General features: G+C 40.5%; 2 protein-coding genes across 3 annotated transcripts in view; one reads left to right on the forward strand and one right to left on the reverse strand.

The window, feature by feature from the left end:
* WDFY4 (WDFY family member 4) overlaps window positions 1-25,227 on the reverse strand; it is a 120,400-nt gene that overhangs the window by 16,836 nt on the left and 78,337 nt on the right. For both annotated transcript variants that reach the window (XM_085065323.1, XM_085065324.1), the window contains exons 47-54: window positions 23,428-23,513; window positions 22,470-22,532; window positions 9,592-9,634; window positions 8,682-8,801; window positions 8,078-8,195; window positions 7,283-7,392; window positions 1,974-2,127; window positions 253-344 (exon numbers count right to left, since the gene is read on the reverse strand). In XM_085065323.1, coding sequence (XP_084921449.1) covers window positions 253-344; window positions 1,974-2,127; window positions 7,283-7,392; window positions 8,078-8,195; window positions 8,682-8,801; window positions 9,592-9,634; window positions 22,470-22,532; window positions 23,428-23,513 — 786 coding nt within the window. The remainder of the gene's footprint in view (window positions 1-252; window positions 345-1,973; window positions 2,128-7,282; window positions 7,393-8,077; window positions 8,196-8,681; window positions 8,802-9,591; window positions 9,635-22,469; window positions 22,533-23,427; window positions 23,514-25,227) is intronic.
* On the forward strand, window positions 14,217-19,866 carry LRRC18 (leucine rich repeat containing 18). The gene is made up of 2 exons (XM_085065325.1): window positions 14,217-14,557; window positions 18,824-19,866. Exon 2 carries the CDS (start codon window positions 18,858-18,860, stop codon window positions 19,707-19,709), a length of 852 nt encoding a protein of 283 aa, XP_084921451.1. The 5' UTR covers window positions 14,217-14,557; window positions 18,824-18,857; the 3' UTR covers window positions 19,710-19,866.

The following is a 25,227-nucleotide window of genomic DNA, read 5'->3' on the forward strand; positions in this document are numbered from 1 at the left end:
TTTTACAGTTGTGGGCTGAGATGTGTTTATGCTACGAACCTACATGTAATCCACATCTGATCTGGAAAGTTTGCCTTGATTCAAGGTGAACTGTTAGGCAAATAGACATGCAAAGTTCAGAAACTCCACACAGACTCCACAAGGACAGGATGCATTTGGATCCAACAATTTCATCTGTGACTCTGGCCTTCAGAGCTTCATATTCAGTTAGACTCAGGCAGCATTTTGTCACAAATCTTTGTATTCACTGACCTGTCTGTGCAGGAGAATGAATTTATGGGGGTCCCCATCTGCCCAAGGAGGAAGCTGCACATCTCCCAGCACTGTTCCGTCCTGCATGCAGCCTGCAGGAATTACAATGGGAGAATCAAAACAAGAATCAGACATACAGAAAATAGGAACAACTTTACTAAAACACTGAAGTCAAAGGAAATTGAGGTGATCTTCCCAAATGCAGTTTCAGGTTTGTCAAATTTAGTGCCAGAGAATACTGAAGAACCAGTGTTCTGGGATTTCTGATCCAGTAATAAAGCGTTGAGAAGACGTTCTTGTAATTGTCACTAATGCAGCAACAATATGCATATCCTCAGCACAAACCATTTTAGTACAGAATGCAAACACAGACAAGACAAATGTGTTTGCGCAACTTTCTTTTTATACATAATCCTGTGGGCCTAACTGCCAAATATTCTTACCAAGGCAGACACTGAGAGGGATTTTGTTCTCAAGTCCTTTGCAACCTGATTCCTTTCAGAAGGTGAGCATATGTTCTTAATTCAGAGCACAGTGTTGTGCAACTGGATGAATTCAAATCTAAATTGAGGTACAGGTCTGGGACCACAAGCTTCCCCACAGCTTAGCAGTGTACAGATTTGGGTTCTTGGCTTTGCCTATTGTAAAATCTGTCTGTGTATTTGCCCTCTACTGGCAAGATTCTGGTGACCTGTGGGTCCCTCCACTCAATTCCACTCAGGTCAGTCTCTGTATCTTGATTTCAGCCAGGCTTTGTTTCTTGGCCTCTTCTCAGGATGAAACTACACCAATTCTTTCTTATCTTTTAACAAACTTCTAACACTTTTTTTCCCCCTATTCTTATATATAAATAGAAACATTCCTACCTTTTCACATGCCTGATTTCACTGATATATTAAATACAATTATAGCTAGATTTCAATACCATGGGTTAAATTGCCTTTGCTGTCACCAATTTAGGATGATTCTTCAGGTATTTATCCTCTGCCTTAATTGTTAACCATCCAGTGTCTATTACAGAAAGCAGCTTTGCATTGCAAATAGTGTGAAAGTCCTGTAAAGTGAAGTGAATCAGAACTTCCATGCCTATTTCTTACGCGTGATTTTTCTGGATTCTCTCTGAGCCTTCATCACAGATGCAGAAAGGTCTAGAGACAATGTAGATTCAGAGTGGATTGTGATGCTGCTTGAGGACAGGGAAAATATATCAAGTTCAAGTATATGAGTTGTGCAGAACTTTTCAAAATGAGAGTGAGGACATTTGGAAACCTTAATCACCTAGTGATCTCACAGAGATTAAGAAAAAAAACAAGACCAAAACCACCTTTCACCAAAACAATTTAACAACTGACCCATCTCCAAAAGACAAATATATTTTCAATAGCTACACAGATGTGATGATACAGCTCAAATTTGTAAAAGCAGTCAACTAGATTGGTTATATAAAACTCCATTTTTGTGTGATAAAATGCATAATTCTTTTGCACAGTAATTAATAGGAACTACTTGTTCCTTCCTGAGCTGGAAACTTGGTTCTTCTGACATCATTCAATTTTCAGAAGCACGTATTCTTGTAGTGTTGTTTGAATAAAAATTAATCCCTTATTGTTAGAAAGAGTCATCGGTCCACACAGACCAGAGACCAACCTTCAACACACGATCTGGATCTTTTCTTTTGGCAGGATGCTGGAAGGAACACTTATGCCCCTTCTAGAACTTACCAAGTTCAAAGTGATTTGCATTGGTTAGGAACTCCGGCAAGTAAAAGAATTCAGGGATGAGCTCCCTGACGTCACTCATGTTGTCCCTTGATGCTGATTCCCATGTGCTCTTTACACTGTGAAACATCCTGTCTGCAACATCAAAACTCCCACCCTGTAAAAAGGGGACAGACAAAAAGACTTCACTGTGAGTATTCTGTTAAATTAAAAGCATCCTAACCAATTTTGCAATGATCCCCTTATGACATTTGATAAGGGGATGTCTCGAGATCTGTCCGAGCTCTATATACTGTGATCTTATGTTAGGAGCTTAGTCCTGATTTGTAGATATGTATGTTGAGAGGCCATAGAGCTTGGAGCCTTAGCGCAGCCTGCAGTAACACAGAGGCAAGCAGAAGCCATAATAGACAGCTTGAGAATATCACCATGCCCATTATGCTTCTCAAAGCAATTAATTTATTTCATCCCAAAGCAATTTGCAAGCAATGGACAACTTCATTTATGACCCAAACAGTTGTGAACAATCTTATGTGCAATTGTCCTGTGAAAAAATCCTTGGAGATGGGGAGGTTACCACTGAGGTAACATTCATTAGATCCAGGAAAACAGGAAAGGCCCAGTGGGCAGGAGTGTGCAGGTAGTGGTCATTCCTTATGGGAAGGAGGGACAGCATAAAGAAAAAAAAGAATTTCTGGGACCAGAGCTAAACTGGTAAGTAATGAAGAGATAAAACCTACCTCCCAACTTGCGAATATTTGAACATGTTTAGATTAATGAGAGTCAAACACTAGACAAAATCAGCCTTAGTATCCCAGAACATCATTCTGAAATAAGGCCTCAAAAAGAAATTTAAAAAAAGTCAATTACTGAATGAAGGGTATATGCCTTCTAATGAAACCATCTTTCCTACAGAATTTCCTAATGGAATTTCAGATACTGTACGCATTTGTGAAAATCCAGGTTTACCTTTACATATTGATCCCTACACTGAGTAAATGAAAGAATTTACTGTATCATAAAATTTCTGTAACAATGGAAATAACAAAATAAAAATTAGTTTTTGGAGATCATCTGAATTGTGTGAAGTTTGTCAGAAACATCAAACTGTTTTAGAGGGAAGCTGACTTTTAAACTGTATTAAAGTGACAGAACTGAATTGTTTCTCAATACCTCATTCAGGTGCTGGCAGCAGTGCTCCCAGGTTAATATAGATATTTCTCATCGGGGTTAACTAATCTGGATTATATGTCATGGGACATAACATTACATCCCACTGCCAGGGCTCAAGAGAGATTGTCAGAGATAGAACAAGTACCTTTAAATAGTTCTGCAGTACAGGGAACATGTATGAATGATTGCTCACCCTCAACCATTCAATCCTCAAAGCTGCTTCCCTAGGCAAAAAGAATAAACCAGTGGGATTGCTTAATGAAAACACTAAAACACAGACAAGGTGCAGGAGTCAATCTGTTAAAAACATGGGATGCAGTCAGGTTCTGTCTATGGCTGAACTCCTGGGAAAACAAAACTTTCAGTTCATTTTCTCTCTGCCTGTAGACTGTTGCGTGTGCCAGATGAGAAGGATGTTGTACTTCTGCACAGTAGCAATCAGCTGAAGTTTGGATTTATAATCTATCATACAGGAAAACAACATTTAAGCACTCTCATGCTGCGAGGATGAGATCCCAGTCCCATGGACCAGATGAACCCCAGCAGCAGTTCCCACATGGGTTTCTGACACAAGAACCATAGCCCTTTTGGCTCCCCCTGAACACTTGCATACTTAAGTTGCAACTCCTTTGGATCTACTCTGCTCAGTCTGGCAACTGCAAGTCAAGAATTAACTTTTGCCATTAACTTTTGCCATATCTTTTGTTAGGGGGAAAATACCTTCATGGAAAAGTTTTCAGAAGACAGTAGTCAATAAAGCCTAAGTGCTGAAGCCACATTCCTTGTTTGTCTTTTGAGACAGACTCACACCAAAACTTAACATACATTCCAGATGGAAAGATCCCACCCCTCTTTCTGCGAAGAAATCTGGCCAGGCTTCTGGTCCAGCCTTATCTCTAAATGACAGCATAATTCTACTTTAGATTCTTGTCCTTCTTCCTTATACTGGTGACAACTGTGAAGCCTTCCCACACCCACCCAAGGGACAGAGTGAAAAAGTGGCTAATCACATGAGCAAGCCTATCTGGAGTTAATCTGATGCACAAGGTCATCTTGCTCTTGATCATTATTAGGCAGGGACCCTTGGAGTCAAATTCAAATTGAAATTAAAACAGAGTAGAAGGAGGACTATAAATAAATCAACAGCTAACAAGTATCTCATTGAAGCATATTAAAGGGCTTTGTATATTTAATCTGCACACAGTGTGCTGTGTCTGGTGGTGATTGATGCTTTTTCATCTTTTTTTGCAGCTTTTATGAGAGCTGGTGGTAATCTCCTGAGAAACAATATGATTTGTAATAAAAAGATTACCTGTATTAAATAAAAATAATATATACATAGGAAATGCTGTTAGCGCGACAAATCTGGTTAAAGATATTACCACCACGAAAAAATGTGATTTTTTCCCTGGCTGTCTAATTCATTTTAGGGAAAAGTAATATCTTTAAAACTTAAGCCTGTATTATTTATAAAGGAAGCAATAACTGATTTTCCCATTTCCTATATTAATAAATTTATTTGCATATATTTATATCAGAATTAATGAGTTTTCTCTCTCTATGAATGCAAAAACTGCACTGAAAGGGGAAAAGAGAATCACGAATTGCTTTATGCTTTTAGATTGCAAGACAACGAACTCTTATGACTTTTCTACAGCTAGACACAGTAAGTCTCTGTTTTCTTCCCTTTCAGTAAAGGCCTTACTGTCATCAGAAATACTAGAAAAATATGGTTTTGCAAAACTAAGTCCAGAAGGGTAAGTACAAAGCAAGTAGGCAAAATGATCTCTGGAGAGAAGTTAGAACTTCACAAATTTATAACACTAAACATCACCTTGGTGGTGCTCTAGAACCAAAGATCTCAAAGTGTTTCTAAGAGTTGCTTACAAAGGTGCAAAGACTTACAACATGCCCAGAGATGCTGAGAAGTTATTACATGCTAGTGGTGCATAAATGACTGCTCAAGAGTCAGGAACACAATGAAGAGTAAAGACCCTGCTCTCTAGAAGTACTTTTGGGAGGGAAATGTTAGGAAAGGTCAATCTGATGTGCAACAGTGGGATAAGAATGAAAGGGGATGAACTCTCAATATTGAGGGTATGGAGTCCTAGAATGCCTTTCCAATAAAGACACTAAACATGGAAACCTTCCGTGCTGTTATGTGGTGCTGAGACCAATTTCTGAATAAAATTCCAGGAGTGCTTGACCCAGGTAAAGTGGAAGGTACCAACCAATACCTGTTTGATAAGCCAGTTTTTCCTCCATTCCAGTACAATATGCAAAGCACATGCACACTTTTATCCAGAGTCAGGTCTCAATACACTTTATAAAAAAGTGAAATAAGGCTTCTCTTGTACAGTCCCATTACTAAAGGCAATGCTTCTTCACAGCCTTTTTCTGTGGTCAGGTTAAAATCAACTCTTTGACTTGAGAAACAAGATGTTATACCAACATCAACTTTTCACAGACAGTGCACAAAAGTTGTTGCATTTCCTTGTAATGTTTTCAGACTGTCCTTTCCAGATGTAAACGTAGCTTTTTCACCTTTTAAGATGATGAGAAGCTTTCACAGCTCCCAAGGGCAGCAGCACCCTTCCAGGGTCTTAAATGTGGGTGTTCTTTTTTTGGAACCTGCCATTGACTTGATCATCCAATTCTCAGGTCTGCTGTTTGCCTGACAACATCTCACAGTTAGCAATTCCTAAGCTACCATAGGGCCAGTCACCTGGGGGAAATGACAACAATGAGCTCAGCTGAACATGCACCAACAAAAAAGCAAAAGAATAATGGAAGGAGTTCAACAGTTTCAGTGGACCCACATCCGGACAAAATTTTGAGTGCTTCAAATCTCAGCAGCCTTTGGAGATAACTATCCTCACAAAACTGCTGGTTACCTGCTAATCACACAAACACAGCCACAAAGCATTCACTCAAACTGCGAACTCATTATGCATGAAAAGTGTGCCAGGGAGATACAGCAGCCTTTGGTGTTTACAAGAAGAAATAACTGCTCCACAGTCATTCATGACTGCAGCTAACATATGGCTCACAGAGTGTGATGGCAACCATTGCCTCAGGTGGTTCACTAACCCATCAGCTACTGCTGGTAACAGCCGATATCATAGGGCTTATTACTTAATTAACACAGCACTTTATTTGTATTAGTTCACTGAAAAAGAAACCAAACAACAGCAAGCACTTGGAAAGCTGCAGGAGACATGGCCATCCCTCACTACCCATACAGCAGTCTCCAAGTGTGGAATATTCTGGCCTAGCTGTCTTCCTGTAATTCTCCGTAAAGATAGGTAGATTTTGGCAAGATGCTCCTTAAAAAATACACCTTGGAGGATCTGTCCTCCTGGTAGACCCTGTTATAACACAACACATTACAGAAATGAGGGTAACCACTCTCTGCTACAGCCAAAGTATATTTGCTTGAGTATTACCAACTGCCTGCTGAAAAGGGCAATCAGGAAATTTAGAGTCCCTGTATGCTGGGCAGATGGGAAAGGTAAGCACAACATTCAATTTCCATAATTCAATTCCATGGTGAGAGCCAGCTTGGCACTGTAAAAACAGTAACAATTTCAGAAAAAGATTTTTAGAAAATATTCTTTCTGGAGCACTGGATGTAATCTCACGCCCCTTCTTAAGGAAGTTGATCTCATGATCCTTATCATTTCACACCTACCAGAACCTTGCCCAGGTTCAACCAGGTTCAACCTAGCCCAGGTTCAACCCAGCCCAGCCCATCATCTGGCCCAGGAGTACTCTTTATGCCACCACAGCAAGCTCCAAGTACTTGCCAGTAGCTGCATGACTTTACTTGGGCTTAGAATACCTACCATGAAAGTCACAAGATTTTGTTCAGACAGGTAATAAAACATTGTCTAGGTGTTCACATGCCTCAGCTCTACAAAACTAACTAATCCTTCTCCCTCACATCAATCATGGTCCCATTAAGATGTTTTCACTGAATTCAACACTCATGGCATAAATGTTGCCCCAAGTAAGCCCCAAGTCCACATAGAAAATACAGAAAATGTCAGAAGAACTAATCATCTTTCATTACACAGCCACTATGACACACTACATGGTTCATAACAAGGTGTAGGATGGAGGTTATCTTGCCTCCTTACCTGCAGAGAACAGAAGGTCTGGGTAAATGGCTCCATTCGGACCAGATAAGATGCCACTATAATTGCTGAGGAGTAGTGAGTACAGTAATGGCACCGGGCCGGCAGGTCTCCTGGAAATTGCACACAAATCAGATTCCAGTACAAAATAGCACCATTTCAAGCCCATAGCATCCAATTACCACAGTACAGCTGAACAGGGAACAGGTATTTTAAGCATGTGTTCAAAGACTTGTGAGTTAAAGCAGACCTTGCACTGAATATATGCATTGAAAGTGCCAGTTACTGCTGAAGCATTCATTTTTTGCCTTCCACATTTCATTTTCTGAAGAATAAGGCCTTTAACTTTCCAGACCACCCCTTTCTCCAGTAGTACTAAAAAAGGTCTTGATCTCCAGAAGTCAACAGCCTCAACATTCTGTTTCCTTTTCTAAAGTAGCTGTTAGTTAATCTGTGTGCAGAAGTCTTCTACAAATAGCTTAGCTAACAAATAAGACTAATGTGTGCAGCTCAGCTAACAGCACAGTCTTTTCCAGGGAGCATTGCTTTCTTCTGTACCATTTCTTTCAGTCCACGTGAAGGGAACAGAATGCAGCAGTACAAGGCACATAAGGCAGGGATTGCAAGAGTCATTTCTGTTTCAATCCTCAACTAGTTTGCATACAAGTTTGCATACTAGTTTGCATGAGAGAGGCTCTCCTCAGCATGGTGTTTCCCTTAGCCACAGCTCTGCAAAGTTTTTGTGTGTTCTGAGGGGACTCAAGCCTCTCGTGTCTATTAGTCTCCTAAAACACTCACCCTCACTCTTTTCCACTTCATTGAAGCGCTGGATGAACTTGCGTTTCCTCTCCACAGTCTGTGCTCCCATGGGCTTTGACAGGTCTCGAAATGTATGAGGATTAGTGAGGTTTAGAGTCTGAAAAGAAAACCCAGCAGAGATGGAGATATTTAGTACTTAGACACCATGACTATCTCAGTGACACTGGATAGTGGCAAGGTTGTGTTGGAAGTTGGAAGCTATGACAAGCAGGTCCACAGATTTACCCACCTCCGGAGCTTCACAAATAAAGGACCTGGCAGGTTGCAAATTGCTCTCAAGGCTTTTCTATCCAAAACTCCTCTGTGGTCACAGAAACCTGTCCATGCCTGTCTGCTGAGCTGATGCAGCCTGTCCTTAACTAGATCTGTATTAAACAGATGTTCATCCACCTTGGTGAGACAGATGATCCTCAGTATGCTGACTTGAAGATAAGGCTAATCTACATAGAATCAGTATATTTCAAATGAATTATTTCAAATTTTAAACCCTTGATCTAGACCCCTCTGCTTCAATGGCATCATTCACCAAACCTTTGTGCAATTGCTACCATAGAAAGCACAGAATTCTGCAGCAAGCACTGACCTCAGAGTGATAGTCAGCGAGGACCCATGGAAACACAGGATACTGCATGTAATCATTGTAGCTGCGGCCAGCCAAAGTGTTCAGGTACATGAGGTAATCAAAGTTGCTGATCTCCCTCTTCTGCAGGGAAAGGAAACAAGCATTAAAACCTCCAGACTCTGCCCCTAAAAACCATGCAAAGACACCCTCAGAGGCCTGTGGTTGTCAGGTCCACCAGGACAAGAATTATAAATAGTGCAATCAATCATCCTTTGCCATTCAGATCAACACAATACCTCTTATACAACACTCCATTCAATAGAACCTGTCTTCATTCTGTCTCTTCTTCAGACAGGCCATTTGCATTTGTCTATAATCACCCAGTGCTTTTATGCTGTATTTGCATAACAGTGCACTTTTTCCCGATTTAAAAGTGAGCCAAATGCATGCAGTCTGGATATTGGAAAACCCTGGACAACTGCCTATGCAGAAAAGGTTGCACAAAGTGCTACATATAAACAAGAAGGTATGGATTTCTTCATTTGTCTTGAGTCACCAAGATCATGGCTACAGAAAAGTAAACACATCTCCCAGCTCAGCAAAACATCTGGTGCATTGATTTAGATGTACAGATGATCTGTGAACAGACATTGAACTAGGTGGCTCTCTTTGGTCTCAATTTAAAAATGTGCACAAAATCACACTTAATCTGCCAGACAGTAGCACCATATGTTTCATAGCAGGAAGAGCAAAAACTCTGCAATAACCAGATGTAAATACTGTGCTCCTCCTGCCAATACCCTCACCTCCAGCAGTGAGAGAACAGCTTAGGCCTTGAGGTACACATGTACACACACACACATCTGTGTGCAGACATATCTGTGTTGCTTAAATTCTTTGCTTAATCATGTGCAGCCAAGATTTAGCTTACCTGCCACTTCTGGAGCATTGTCTTTTCCCCTCCTGAGTGTTTCCTGTATGGAACAAACACTCGATTGAAATAGACTGCTTCAGAACAATAACAAAGTCAACACGTTAACATCTGTGTTCCCTGTGCCCCTGCTCTCATCCCACAGAAATGAGAGAACACCAACACTAGAAGAATGTTGAGGTTTCCTCATTGACCAAATAATTCCAAAAGCCTTATTCTCAAAAGCTCAGGCTATTCTGAAGCATTCAAAAAACACTGGGTTAAAAAGAAGTCTCTGAGTCTCCATATCAAGGACTGTTGTTGCACAAAGCACTTTGACACTCATGTAGTTCTTAAAAAGTAGATTGTCATTTTTATATTTTTAAAGTAATAGAGTAAATATGTCTTTTCCATTTTTTTTGTTCTCAAAATGCAACTTTTAAATAAAAACTTTAAATAAAAAAACCCATATCAACCAAAAGCAGATTCTAAACAGGGGAATTCACTTGAAAATAAGAGTCAAAAGTGTTGAGGAAACAAAAGTTGCATTTCAACTGCACGGAACCAGAATGTATGTCAGTATCTGAAGACCACAGACTTGCTCTTGTCAATATCTAGAGACCAGACTGAGGCAAGTGACAGCTTCAGATTATCACGGTTTAACCCCAGCTGGTAAATGAGCCCAACTCAGCTCCTTATGCACTCTTCTTCCATAGACATGGGGGAATCAGAGGAGGAAAAGTGAGAAAACTTGTGGGTTAAGACAGTTTAACAGAAAAAATATAGGATGTGCATGCAAGCAAAACAAAACAAGGAATTCACTCACTACTTCCCATTGGCAGGCCGCTGTTGAGCCATCTCCAGGGAAGCAGGGCTCCATCATAGGTAACCATGACTTATAAAAACAAACACCATCGCTCAGAATGTCCCTGCCTCTTCCTCCTTCCCCCAGGTTTATAAGCCGAGCATGGTATAGTTTGGTATGGAACATGACTTTGGCCAGTTGGAATCAGCTGTCCTGGCTGTGTTCCCTCCCAACTTCTTGTGCACCCCAAGCCTCCTCATGGTCCTGGTAGGACAGTATGAGGAATAGAAAAGGCCTTGACTCTGTGTAGGCACTGCTCAGCAATAACTAAAACATGCCTGAATTATCAACACTGCTTCCAGCACAAATCCAAATGCAATTTTCTTCTACAGTGAGGAAAATTAATTCTACCCTAGCCAAAACCAGTACACAGATTAAAGAAACTTTTCATCTGTCAAAGTAAACAGGGTTACTGATATGATACAAAACTGGGGGTAAGACAGGCTCTTCCCCTTAAGTGTAAAACAAATCCTAAGGTGCCAGCTCAGAGTCAGGACTTTTAACTTCACAAAGTGTAAGGAAATCAGTTAATCATAGATTGCAAAACTACTACAGGAATAACTAGCTGCTGTTTTTCACTCCTGTGCTCTGTGTTAGATCACAGTAAAAATCCACAAAGGCTTCGAGTAGCTTCCAAGATCTAAATAAAACACCAGAATGGTCTATGATCATTACCATTTTATTGAATTTGCAGAAGTAAATTCTTGTCAACTACCTCTCATGCTTATGAATCATTGTTCTACTACCTATTCAATCCTGAAGCAGTTAATAGTGTAAATAAAGGAAAACCACTATGGTTTACACATTATTTTATTCCTTGCTTAGGACTCTTTTCAGAGAAAGTGTATATCTGAGAGAAGGATTTTGCATGATTAAGCGCGAAAGCCAGGACGAATTCCAGCACATAGTCTACAATTCCTAAGCTTTGCTTAGTTCTCTTGCTAAGCATATGAAATCTAATAATGATAGGCTATGTTTATGGAAACCAGTACACAGAAAGGTGTAGAGTTCATGTTCAATACAGGAAAAGATGATCTTCACTCTTTATCCAAAAAACTGAATAGATTATACAATGGTCTGATTTACACAGTGTAAATCAGAAGAAATTCTATTGAATAGAGTTAAGGTGGGTTTGCACCCCCAGTTTGAGCAACACAAGGCTCACAAATGTGGGGACTCCAAAGTACAAAACAGGTATCATGAGCACTTATCCTTTAAAATTAAGCCTTCTCACAATCTATATACATTTCACAGAACTTTGCCCCAGTGGCCTTTGTAAGGCCTCCAAGACACATTTGGAACTCAGAGAGAGTATCTTAAAGGGATGGCATAGGATCAGGATTCCTAGCACTATTTGAAGTGTGGTTGGATTAGGGTGTTTGTTACAGAGCAATCAAGTTAGGTTCTTCCCTTTCCACAGGGGAGGGAAACTCACTAACAGGGGAGGGACTCACTCACTAAAAGCACCCAGGTTTATTTTGGATTTCTGGCTGAGTTAGAAAGCAGGGCAGAGCATTATAAAATGCAATACACAGGACTAAACTGGGCCAGTCTTGTGTGGATGTTATGCAAATATACATATGTTGACTTGTGGATGCCATGACCCCCTAGTGAAACACTTGCTCTGCTTGTCACAAGCCCTAAACAGTTAACAAGACCCTACAAGGGTCAAAATAATTCTCTCTGCTGACTTCGTAAGCCACTACATAACTCAAAGAGGTTGACAAGTTCACCACGTCATGAAAACAAGCAAGGCTAAATGTAGTCTCTCCCCTGTAAAAGCCATCTTTCTGGGTCTCAGAGGACAATGCAGGATGCTCCCTGTAATTCCCCAGAGATCTGAAATTCTTCATTCTCCTTTGTCAACTCAGGGTCTTGGAACAAGAATTGCATTACAGGCAGTTCAAGCTTATTCCTATCTTGTCCTTGGTAATCAATTAGCATTTTTCCAGCCAACACCTCTCTAGACAGCACAGCAAAAGCTTAGTGTGGATGAAGGTCAGCTATCCAAACACAGTAAGTGCATTTAAAAATAAATAAATAATCAAAGGCTGGCTTGTAAAAGAAACTGAAGTGCTTCATAAATATAAATAACTAAACTTCCAGAGAGAGTGAAATTATATGAAGTCAAGAGAAGTACCTACAGATCTATCTACATGTTAATTTACAAGGTATTTGTAGGGCACCAGCCATGGCAGAATGTAAACACAATGTGTACTAATGATGATCCACCTTTGTCTACACTATACGTAAGTGATTTATTAATCCCTCTTCCATTAACATCAGACTATGATCTCACTCTTGTTACAGCCACCATGCCATTTACTAGAGACAGGTGGACCTCAACCCATTTGGAGATTCACTGCAGATGAGATAATCTCAAAGGATAAAGATTTTGCCCTCACTGAAACTAATACTAAAATTTCAATAAACTTAATAGATTCTTAGTTTTCACAAGACTACTTTAATTTTCTTTTTTTTTTCTTCCAGACTACAGTCTAAAAGACTTCCAAGGCTCTCCTAAAACCACTTTTCTTAAAGAATCTTTATAATTACCAAAGATATTGTAAGGAAAATCTCCTTTCTGGTAAGCCACAATTTAGGTTCAAGTCATACTATTAAAAGAGGAAAGAAGATCTCAAAAGAAGTATCAGCTTTCCCTTGTGAAGCAATCAAGTCTCTCTCAAATTCAGAAAGTGTTAGGTTAGATTACTTTAGAATAAATGTACAGCGTCTTCCTTGTTTGACTCTATCAGTCCACCTCCTGGCTATGCTTAATTCTCAAAGAATAGAGATGTAATTAAAAAAAAAAAAAAAGTCATATTCAAGTAGGGCTCCTTGAAGTAGGGTGTCTTGAAGGGACTAGGGAGGGAGAAAGGAATCTCTCTCATTTATGGAACACTGTTTGCACCATGTGCATTCACAGTGCTTAAACCAAAGGGGTAACATTTCCCCTGTGGAGATGCTGCACTCAGGCAGACTTCAGGTTGTGAAGAAACACATTGAGTAAATTCAGTTAATTTGTTTAGGTGGGCAGAATGCAATCTCCAACCACGGAAACAGACAAGTAGATTAACATCATCATGTTCTTTATGCCAATAATATATTTGATCTGTTATCAGCAGAAGAGAGGCCTCAATGTTGCATCTCGTGTGAGTAATACCTAAACAAACCACCCAGCTACTTCTCTTCCATAGCAGGATTTTTTTCAGATATTATTTTGAAATTATTGCAACCAGTTACTAAAAGCTTGAGCTTGGTAACCTTAGTCATAAGGAGGTTTTAAATTTCAGTAAATTCACATGAGCCAGAGGGAAATCATTGTACCAAGTGTACTCTTGAAGGGTCACAGATCGATATTACAGATAGATAGATAGATAGATAAGCACAGATAGATAAACTGCAGCTCTTATACTCTCTGCTGCACCACAGAATGAGCCTTCCCCCCTGTGTCCACATCTATCCCATTTGGTATGTGCTAAGGAGGGTATCACAAATGTTGCGACTTTTAACGCACACAGACAAGTATCTCTCACTCTGGTACAGCCAAGTAAAATGAAATAGTCAAATTACTAAAAAGGACAGTTAAGGCAATGTTAGAAGCTGACTAACAGCTTCTAACGAGCTCCAGATGCTTTTCATTCTGCATAATTTGAAATCTAACATTTCCAGGCACTGCAAGCCATTCAGTTGCTTCCAGCTCAATCTTGCTTTCTGGAACAAACCATTATGCTAATGATCTCCAAGGGCGTAGCATTCCTGTTGCTTGGTAACACAAGCTCCATAAGCAGCAGAAGCAGCACTGAATAGCAAGACCCCGGAGCTGAGGAGCCCTGTTGCCACCCCTCACTCACATACTCACATCAGCTCCTTGAAGAGCTGCCATTTTCCATCAAGGAAGTACCATTCAAAATTCACAGGGCAGTGGAAAGGGAATGGTCCTGTGTTTCCTGGTCATGGGTGTATTTACAGACTGAAAGATTAATTCATTACTCAAAGAAGAGCAGACAGAGGACAACTGCAGAGTAACAGACTATGAAGGCTCAGCCCACACTACTGAGAAAAACCGAGCAGCTTGTGACATCTGCACCTCGCCCTCTAGGCCTTTGTAGCTACTAGCCGGTAAGATCGTGTGCAGGGGGGAAGCCTGGCAGAATTGTTAAGATGAAACAATATTTTTGCTTATTCGTGGTGGGCCTTGGTTTTGCAAGTTACCTTGCACTGTGTGACAGTATGGTGGCCCTGAAGTCATCTGGAAAAGTACGATTATTAAGTAAGGAAACCTCTCTCAAACTATTTACTCATGGCGGGATTTAGCCTGATAGCAAGAGAATGCATTTAAGACAGTCAATGAATTAATCTCTTCCACAACAGATCGTATCCAACAACAAGAAATGGTAACAGGCTTGTAAGGAGGGAAGCAGAACTGCTTGGCTTTGTGCAAAATCATTTTCTGTAGGAATCCTGGTTTTAAGCTTTGCTTAAAATGTATTTCATTGTAGATGATAGTATCACCGATTCCATGGGTGAATTTGCACATGTCACCTCACAGCCTTCCTGCCACCAGAGAGGTGCAGGGTATGTGTAGCTCCACTGGGCTTGCCAGGCCCACTCTGCATTATGCAGAATTCCAAGAGGAAAGACAGAAGAAATTTCTCACCAAGTAGTTCAAGATGGGCTCAAGATGGTTCTGTGCAGCTCTGGGTGCAGTGAGCTAGGAAGCACCAACCCTAGAAGAAAATAACATGCAGAACCACAGAGGAGGAGGTCCTGAAATGCCAGGTAGTGCTACAGACAGAAGGCAGTTCTGCTCCCACCTGTGCCAGGAATGGAAGAAGAAATGTTCAGGGTCCAAATATGCAGTCTTTTAAGATCAGATCTCCTTGTTAAGACAGGCTTAAGATACAATGGGTCATGACTGACCCCTGTGCAGCTGCTTAAGTGCAGATAAGGAATAATCCCCAATCCTTCCTTGCTTCAGAGAGACACTGACAGTACTGATGCTCAGGTCTGTTCTGTCCCTGCAGCTCCCAGCAACACTGAGCACCACAGACAGCATGATGTCCTTGACACACACTATTAATTTCTGTATCAGGTCAGCCTCCAAGCTCTGGGCCTATTAAACACTCCTAAAGCTCTGGGCCTGTCAAAACCCCAGTCCAGGCCAAAGATTCTACCAAGTGTGGATAGAAAGGGAAAGGGTTTTCTAGTCAAGATCTGTTTCAGTGAGACTTTATCATGAAAGGCAGCACCCTCACCCCCAGGAAAAGTCTTGCCAACAACTCAGAGCATGAACCTGGCAGTGGGGTGCAGGTTTAGAGAAAACAGGTGGAAAGTCTCATTATCATTTCTTAAGTGGTAGGACAACACATGTACCTCTCCCTCTGCCATCCCAGGAGATGCACTGTGAGCATAAGATTGAAAAGGCATAATTAACATTTAAGCAAGGAGGACTCCTGTGATTCCTGAATTTTTAATATCAGTGGCTACAGAACTGAGACCCTCTTACACAGAGCCAAAGACAACAAGACATAGCTAAGTAAGCTCCATTATCTCCAGCTACAGCCCTGTAAAACACTGATAATTAGTTTACAAGCATGCAGAGGCAGGAGAGCGATTCATCCCCTTCAAGTTGTCAGGTGCACTAAAATGTTTCTGCAGACCTCTAGTACTAATCCCTATTTTTGGAATTGCAAATCATGTTTTTCTAAGTCTTAAATATGGCTCCAACTTTTAACCCAAAATAAATAGCACGTAGAAAGAGTGAGCACTCTTTCAGTGCATCTCAGAGGTTCACAGTTGAATTTTAAAAAATCTGACTGAAGAAGGCAGTGTGAGGAAACTTCTTTGGAGTCTGGACATTATGCAGTGCATCACACAAAGAGATCTGTCTTCAGAAAAATCACACTGATCTGCTTGGTTGGACTTCTTAAAAATCTGAAAGGTCCAGGTTCAACTTTTGTAACAGGTTGGAAAGGGTTACTGAGAGAAATACACAAATCCAGCAGGCTGAACTGCAGGCTTAGCCCTGCCAAGCCTCCAGCACTCAACCTTGTACGCCAGGCTCCCTCTAGTGCTGCCAGGCACGCACAGCGCAGAGGGACCCCGGCACTGGGAACCAGTTACCAGAACTGCGGCACAACTGGATGATTCTTCGCCTAGATGGTATTTTTTAAAATAGGAAAGGAAACTGTTTTGGCTCAATGCTTCCCTCTTGGATTTTAAATTAAAAGTAATAGGAAAAAAATTAATAGGAACTGAATTAAATGTTTTCTTTTTGAGTTTTAAACATGTTTTTAAAGAGCATTTTAAAAGAAATCGTAATTCCGAAATTAGAAAAAAATTACATATTTTTCCTTGAGGCTCCCATTCATGTTTTTAAGGGCATAGTTGGCTGAAAAGTTTCACTTATCAAAAAGCACTGATTGTTTTGGCCAACTTGTCCAACACGAAATTCAAACAAAGAAGAAGTTAGACCCTAAGGTCACCTGGTTCATGTCAAATATAGGAAGCAGAAAGTCTCTTTCCATCCTGACAACATCTAAGAAAGCTGCCCTATAGATCTTTTTCTGAAGCATGGTAGTCACCCGACCTCTGTGCACCAGAAAGGACTCAGGGTGTCCTATACCAGCAGTAGGGCCCTGGCATTCCCCATGCTGCTCAACTTTGTCTTCACAGAATCACCAACAAGAATTTTGCATAAAATCCTTTAAATGAGTGAGCTGTGATTAGAAAATCCTGCTGTTTTGATTTCCAGAACTTCCTTCTCACTCCTGGGGAAATTATTTATACTAACATCAACAAAGGTGGAAAGAGTACTTATTTACATTGTAGAGTATTTTGCTTCAGTTACCAGTCATATAGAAAGAACAGCATTGACATTGCCCCTTGTTAATATGGTCCTGTAAGTACTCATGAGAGACAAACATGGGACAGACACGGAGATTTCACTGAGTTTAAGTATTTTCATATAAAATAAAAAAACTGTATTTTGGAACATAACCGTCAGGGCAAGACGGAATCCACTGTGCTGCTTCCAGTATTTTCTGAAGCATCTGCCTCATTACAGAGCTCTTGGGAGAGTGGGTGGTAGCTGGGTTAATGCTTTTGCATTATTTTGGGCTATGGCATGTAATTGAAAAGAAGCTGAAATGCCTTAGTTGTAGCTTGAGCTTCCCCTTCATGTATTCGCACATGATTAATGAGTAGCCAAAAAGCCTGAAGGGTTTGTAATGAAGCCTTTCTAATAGAGATACGTATTGTAGACAAATCCATATTTTGTCCCAAACAATCATTCATCAAAGCCGCAATGTGACTCTTCGCAATTAAATGCCAGAGCACCCAGACCTGAGATTACTCAGCTGTAACCTGTGCTCCTCTCTGAACTCTCACTGAGAGGGATATTGTCATCCATTTCCAGGGAATCGGCCCATTTCCTTTGCCACTAGCCATAATTAGCAGATATATTTGATAAACTTTGATTAGAAAAAGTTCACTAAACCTAAGAGTAAGTGGACTATACTCTTACAGGCCTCACTTCCACAAAGCATGTAATACATGCTGATCATCAGTATGAGTCAAAAGTCTGACTACAACACCTATATGCATTTTTCTGAGGGCAGGGTACCTTTGCAGTGAGAGACCCTTTATCCCACAGCATGGACAAAATGACAAGGTTAGAGTAACCAGAGGAGAAGACACTTAGAAGGCCTGATTTAACATGCCATTAAGCAGCACTGACACCAATCCCTGTTGTGGTTTGCCCTGTAGGTGATGTATGAATTGCCAACAGTTCTGGCAAGTCTGGGAGCCTACCATGTTCCTGAGTCCTGGTCAAAACAAAATTCTTAATAATTTTCATTAAACATTTCATCTTTCAATAACATCCAGAGCCCAAATCTCAAGGCCATTACTGTTAGCAAATGCCAGGCCTGTAAAGATGGCAACTGTTGATCTGGTAAAATGAGACAATTTTGGATAGCATCTTTTAATGCAGTCTCTAAGGACTGGGTTGAGACCCACAATACATTTTGCTCAGCTGGCTGAGGGATAATAACATATTTCATTCATTATATTATATTATAGTTTCATTATATCCTAAGCTCAAATCAGTATTTAGGAATGAAAGACAGCAAATGTCTCCCACTTGTAATTTCACTCTGTAACGTAATATAGATGTTATACTGCAATGAAGTAATATTTTAAATTATTAGAATATACTTTCAGGAAGAGTTTTCAGAGTTGCAGCTTTGCAGTTGAAAAGTTCTGACCTCAAAAAAATAAAAAAAAAACTTCTGAAGAGTCTAGAAGCAACATTAATTTATATCTGTGTGATTAACGGCCATGGCTTTCAAAGGCTTTATTGGAGTTGTCACATTTTATCCACAGAGTCTGGTGTGCCTGTCTGTCTGTCAGTGGAGAGATGCCCAAGGGAAAAGGTCCACAAGGGAAAAGGATCACCTTGAAAATTGCGAAAAATTCAATCCGGGTGGCTTTTAATGGAAGGCGCCGTATTGTCTTATGCAAAATGGGCATTACCACCTTCCCAAAGTGCCTTCTGGAGCTGGCTGATGTGGAGGAAATTGATTTGAGCAGAAACTTTTTAAGAAAAATTCCACCCATCATTGAGAAGTTCCAGAATCTGCTGTGGTTGGACCTGCATAGTAATATGATTGATGAGCTGCCCCCGGCAATAGGCACACTTCAGAACCTTACTTACCTGAATTTATGCAACAACAGGTTGACCACACCAGGTCTACCACAAGAGTTGACCCTTCTCAAGGGCCTGCGTACTCTCAACCTTGGCTTGAACCGTCTTGAGACCGTTCCCACTACTCTTGGGTCCCTGAAGGAACTTATTGAACTAGGTCTCTTTGACAACGCCTTGACTTCCATCCCAAAGAGTATTAAAAAGCTCCCCAAGCTTGAGAGACTGAATATAAAAAGAAACCCTTTACCAGAATTTGAAGAGAAAGAAGAGGAAGTTGACCTGGTTAAACGTGTCGAATCACTTTACTTAGTAGACCAAAAAGACCTGTGTGGTCCCTGCTTGCACACATGTAAGGGTGAAAGGGAAGAGCTGCACAGGTTAGAGGAAATGACACCTGGCCCCTCAGGGAAGCCAAGTTTTGCTTCACTTGTTACACCCAATTCCTCTGCAAGGGATAACCAAGAAGAATGGAGAATCAAAGACACCGATCCTGAAAATACATCAAACCACGCTACAGATGATGTTCCTGAAAATATACCAAACCAGTCTACAGATGATGCATGAAGTCCAGCCCAAGTGAATAAAAAGCTGAGCTCCCTCCTCTTCCTCTGTTTTCCTGCAGTTCTGCTTCTTTAAAGATCTACTCCATTTTAGAAGCAAATCTCTGTGGTGTCTAAAATAAAAACCAGAACAACTGAAACAGATGTAGATTTGGGAAAGACTAATTCCATCTGGGCCTGTCCTTACAACATGTTCTCAGTGTTTACGCTTTTTGGGGTCTTTTGTGTGTGCAGTGTTCAGTGAAGGGATCTTTTAAAAAATAGGTTTTTATACTAAACCCATTCCCACCACTAAACCCCAAATATTAGTTCTGTTCATTTTCATAGGGTGAGACACAATTGAACTAGTTTCAGTAAATACCTTTTGGAGGAAAAGGCACAGACCTGGGAACCTTCTGCTGCTGGTGGCTGCCACCAAGCTCTCAGAGTCTCAAACAGGCACTGTCAGTGTAAGAACCATGAACCTGTTCCAATTCAGCAGAGGCAGCAAACACAAGTCTTATGCTCATGAGTAACTAAGCAGTGCAAACACGGTGCTTAGAGATAGACAACCAGTGATCCCAGCTGCCATCAAGGGGCTGCAAGTTCTTTGGGATTTTGGGTGCTATACTTAGATACTGCCATCTCCAAATTGCACAACACAATCAGCACCACTGCCCATACTTATAGTGTTTTGTCTGCCTCTCTCCTAGAAGATGCAGAAGGGAGAAGGGATAGGAAAAATATATTTCTTTTTAAGGGACCCAGGCTTATCATTTAAGCAGTGATTAAAGTGACTAAGAGGAGTCACTGTGTTCCATGATCCAAGAGTCAGGTTGTGAATTGATGAAGTCAGGTCTGGTGTCCCCACAGCACTTTTAGCTTTCTGTTGATACGTACGTATGCACTTGTGCAACTGAGCACACATTCACTTGCTCAGATCACATCCCTAGGGCAGAGAGTGCTGACAGCCTGCAAACAGCAATATACAGGTACAAGCAACGAGCAGATTACAAAAGCACTCAAGCATGACACAAGAAGGTCTGGCAGTGGCCATAATAACCTATGGTGACAGCAAACATTTAAGTACATTTGAATGAAGAATAAAGTGCCAGGAGCACTTTATTTTTTAAATGACTACAGTAGAGCCTGGGAGTAGGAAGTCCTGTGTATTTCCTATAGGCTAGGTGGAAAAACTGATAAGGGATTTCCCAGAAATTCTATTACCTCAATGTCACATGATGCATCAAACTAATAATTTCTTCTTTCCATGCTTCAACTGTGCAATTATTAATAGTGTGTCTGGGCAAAGAATTTAGTCTGGCCTGCCTCCTTGTCTCAGGTATGGCCAGAAAAGCTGGAATACTATGGAAGTTGGCCATTATCCCCCTAGGTGGGGAAGGAGCCCCAAGTGCTGCTTTTGGAATTTTCTAATTCAGAAGCAGCTCCAGAATTCAAAAAAGGGAAAAAGTAAATTGATCAGGTCCTCAGTCCATTGGTTCTGATGGGAGTTTGGTAAAAGGAAGCACACCTACTGAGGTTATTTTCTCTAACTTTCCACTTAAGCACAACTTTTCTGGCTTCAATACTTAGACAGTGGTACTGTGCTGTTTATTTTATTTCAGTTCATGCTCTAACATGGTCCAGCCAAAGCAATGCCAAAGGCCTGTCACATTCTCAGAGTGAAAAAGTTGCATAGAGTCTTCTCTCAGCCAGTGGAGTAAAACTGAAGGCAGAGCCTTACAGGGATTCAGGACAGGCTACTTTAGAGCTAGGCATGCAGCCTGTCTCAAATTCTGAGATAAAACATGAGTCAAGTGTTTCTCCCAGTAACCACCAGCACAGTTAATGCCCAAAGTTCTTGATGCTGTAATGCATCTTCTCTCAAGACATTCACCCTCTTGAGCTCCCAGCAAGCAGGGCGAAAGTAAATCCTAGGGTGGGTTACTGTTTACACAGAACAGACATCATGCTCTACAGTCAGCCATCACCTCTGGTACAGGTTAGGCTGTAGCCAGAGCTGGTTCCGTACTGCACTGATACTTTTTGCCAGTTGGTGACTGGTGCTCAGGGGTGAAAATGCTCACTTAAAAGATAGGTAATGATCTACAACAGGTAGACTGAAAATTAAAATGGGTACAGCTGACACAGGCTTCAACAACTCAGGGGCAATCTGCACCTCAGGTCTCAACATAATTCCAGCCTCAGCAATCATTTCAGAGGACACCACTTAGGCTCTTAGGGTTTTGTTCCCCAGACACCCAAATTAAGAAAAGTTACAGTAACTCCTGGCAAGCATGCAACATTCTCTCAAGCACCTCCCAGTCAGAAAAAACTTTTTTTCCTGCAATGGTAATCTGAGGGATGACTTAGGATCTCCCCTGTACAGCTAATTCAACATGCCAAAACATCCACGTGTACATCTCACTGTCTGCCCTAAGCCCACAATGAAAAGGTTATTGTGCAAAAGCATTATGGATTAGCTCTGTCCTAATCTCACTGACTGTCTCTTCCCACAGTAACCATCTGTGTAGAGTTTACCAATAAAGTGATATTAAGGATGCAATAATTATTAATCATCTCTGCAGTCAGCTTCTCAACACTCATCTTTACACTGTGATGATGTATGCTAGAATGCTCTTTGAAGTTCTGGCAACACCTTTGAATCTTTAAAAGGGAAGATAAAAATAGGTAAGTTTCTATATGGTGGTGGTTCTTTTTTTAAGGTGCAACTTATTCACACAATTGTACTTATTACAGTTATCCAATGTTTCATGTGTTTTACCTTAAATTTAGGGATTCTTCTGTTATCCCCTTCGACTTCAAAGCAGGTTGGAAAGAGCAAAATCTATAGGAGATATGAAATGTCACATTATAGTTATGCAAAGGGTTATTATGACACATTACATATCTATATAACTGCTATGTCCTCAGAACTTTCTTCAGGAAGCCACAACATTTCGCTGAGACTCTAACCTAGGACAAAGCTGCAAGACAACAGGCAAAAGCATATATCTAATAGTAAGGAGTTGCTATGGGCTGGATAAAAGCAGTTTCTTTCCCCAACAGGACTTTGAATTTATATGTAGGGTTTTGGACTTGTTGGTTTATTAAACTAACAAGGTGCTATTCAAGTCAGAGAATAAGAACTCGCTCAGACATTTAATGAGCAAAAATGTCAGAAAGAACACCAATCCTCATCTCAGCCATTCATATTTACATTCACTGTAGGTTTATGATATTAGACAAACTATACCCTTGAAATATATAGCTTTGGTGACGTTCAGCCAAGGATTAAAGATAAAGTTGGAGAGACAAAAATATGTTATTCCTGAAGATTCTAATGATCCTATGTGGGTTAGAAGAAAGCAGGAAGAAACCTTCTTTTACCCAGCACTGTGAGGTGAAGTAGAGGTGGTTCTCATCTCAGTGGCAGGAAGGAAAACAGCTACAGTCAAGATTTCCTGGGATACAGGGACACACAACACACCACTGGATACTAGTAAAGTCCTACACATTAGATCCATTGCTAAATCAATGGCTATATAATGCTAAAAAAATTTCACAGGTCAGAAAAAGGAAAATTTCATAGCCAAAGTGTAACCACTTAAAGCTCAAGGAAAAAGTGGAAAATAAAGCTCCTGTGGCAACAAAACACAGACACCTGACACCAGGATAAATAGGGATGGTAGACAAGGAGCACCACCAGAAGCATTCCCATGTTGTTATGGCATAGTCATTACCTTTTAAATATCTTATTTCGGTCGCTGTCATGGAAGACAAGAAATCTGGAATAACCATTTTTGAAGAATATTTCCAAGGCGATATCCTGGAAAGGTAAATCATTTACAGTGTAAGGAGCTGCAGAGCAAAGCCTAGTGCTGCAAAGGATCCGCCACAGCCTGTCCAATTCTTCAGCGCTTTAAAAAAAAAAGATCTTGACTTTGTACCAAATTTGCAGAAGTAGAGCAAAATATGTCTAATGTTCTAAATTTCTCCAACTGTAGGAATGGTCTTGCTGGGTGACTAGGAGTTCAAATACTTCTTTGAAGCAAAAGCAAACTCCAAATATTGGTTCCATCACTCACCTCTTCCTGCTGCTTCTGAAACATTTTTATCTTGAAATTTCAGTATGATTAATAAGACAAGAGAAGCATTAACTTCCAACTAGGTAATAAAGATAACACAAAGAGGGGATTCTGAATAAGTTTCATTTAGAAAGCAACCATACTGCTTTCTAAATTAATAGAGAACTCAACAGAACTGCCAAAATAATTTCTCCTGACTAGCAGCAGCAAAGGAGGAAGGGGAGTTTATGACATTTCTCACCAAAGTGCTGAAGAATTAAAGTCGAAAGAAAACTTCAGTCCCTTTTTCCCCTCCCTAGAATGTCTGCACACATTGTTATGTTGGGTGTTTGTATATAATCCTATTATTTACTTAGTGACTGGTCCGTTTCTCCCTAAAGTCATTCAAGTAAAACTATAAATAGCATGTAATGTCTGGGAACCCAGACATGAGTTTCAATCCAAATGTGGCAGGTGCAATACATACCTAGAGAGACACTATGATGGCAGGTGGCCCATATGTGATTCACAAATAAAATATAAAGCAGAGAGGTAATATGAGAGCAGCTATGACAATAAACAGCTTGCAGCTCAAGTGTTGCTGTTACAGAATTGGGCCAGGGCTTTGCTCTGGGCTGGGCTGTATGCATGAACCAGCTGAGGCAGTCACTGCCTAAACAGCTGATCTACCTGTCCTGCAGGAAAAGCATAAGGAATCAGGTTTCCTCTTTTTCCGCAATATTTTTTCAAAGAAGTTTGTGGCATAGAGTCCCAGTACAAGCCTGATACAGACACCTGAATTTTCAGTTCATTAACTGAAACAAAGCAAAAATAAACAAAAATACTATGGAACAACAATAAAAAAAATGGAAGCACAAAACCCCTAAAGCCAACAAGCTCAGCCTTTGCCCCAGGCCCATCCAAAGCCTGTTTCTACTCATCTCCACTTTTCACTTTGGGTCATGCCAAATATTTCTGTTTTGCATGTTTAAAAAAATCCATGGATACACAGATGTAAATATATGAGTAGCTGGAAGTCTTCCACTGGCAACTTTGATGCTACCTCCGAAACAGAAGAAGTGACAGTTCTGCTGCTCAGGCTGGTCACCAGTGATCTAAGAAAATAAGCTTATTTTCTTATAATAAGCTTATAATATAAGCTTATAATCATACAGTTACTCAGAACATGACTTACCATTCCTGTACATGCTTGGTGAGTGACCTAACCACTGCAATATACTGTATCCTGAAGCAAGCATCGCCTACCAAAATTGCCCAATTTGCATACATAAGTAAATATATAATGACACAGGGCTGACTCATGGATGAGTGCCATACTGTATGACATAAGACAAATATTAGCCCCATTTTCTCCAGCTTTTGAATTTTCCAAATGATTTTTTAATTCCCTGCTGAATCTCAATCTTCCAAAAATGGATTCAAAATAACAAATAACTAGTTACAACTACTTCAAAA

Source organism: Lichenostomus cassidix, chromosome 6, assembly GCF_008360975.1.
Source record: "Lichenostomus cassidix isolate B80296 chromosome 6, HeHo_3.0, whole genome shotgun sequence".
Lineage (NCBI taxonomy): Eukaryota > Metazoa > Chordata > Aves > Passeriformes > Meliphagidae > Lichenostomus > Lichenostomus cassidix.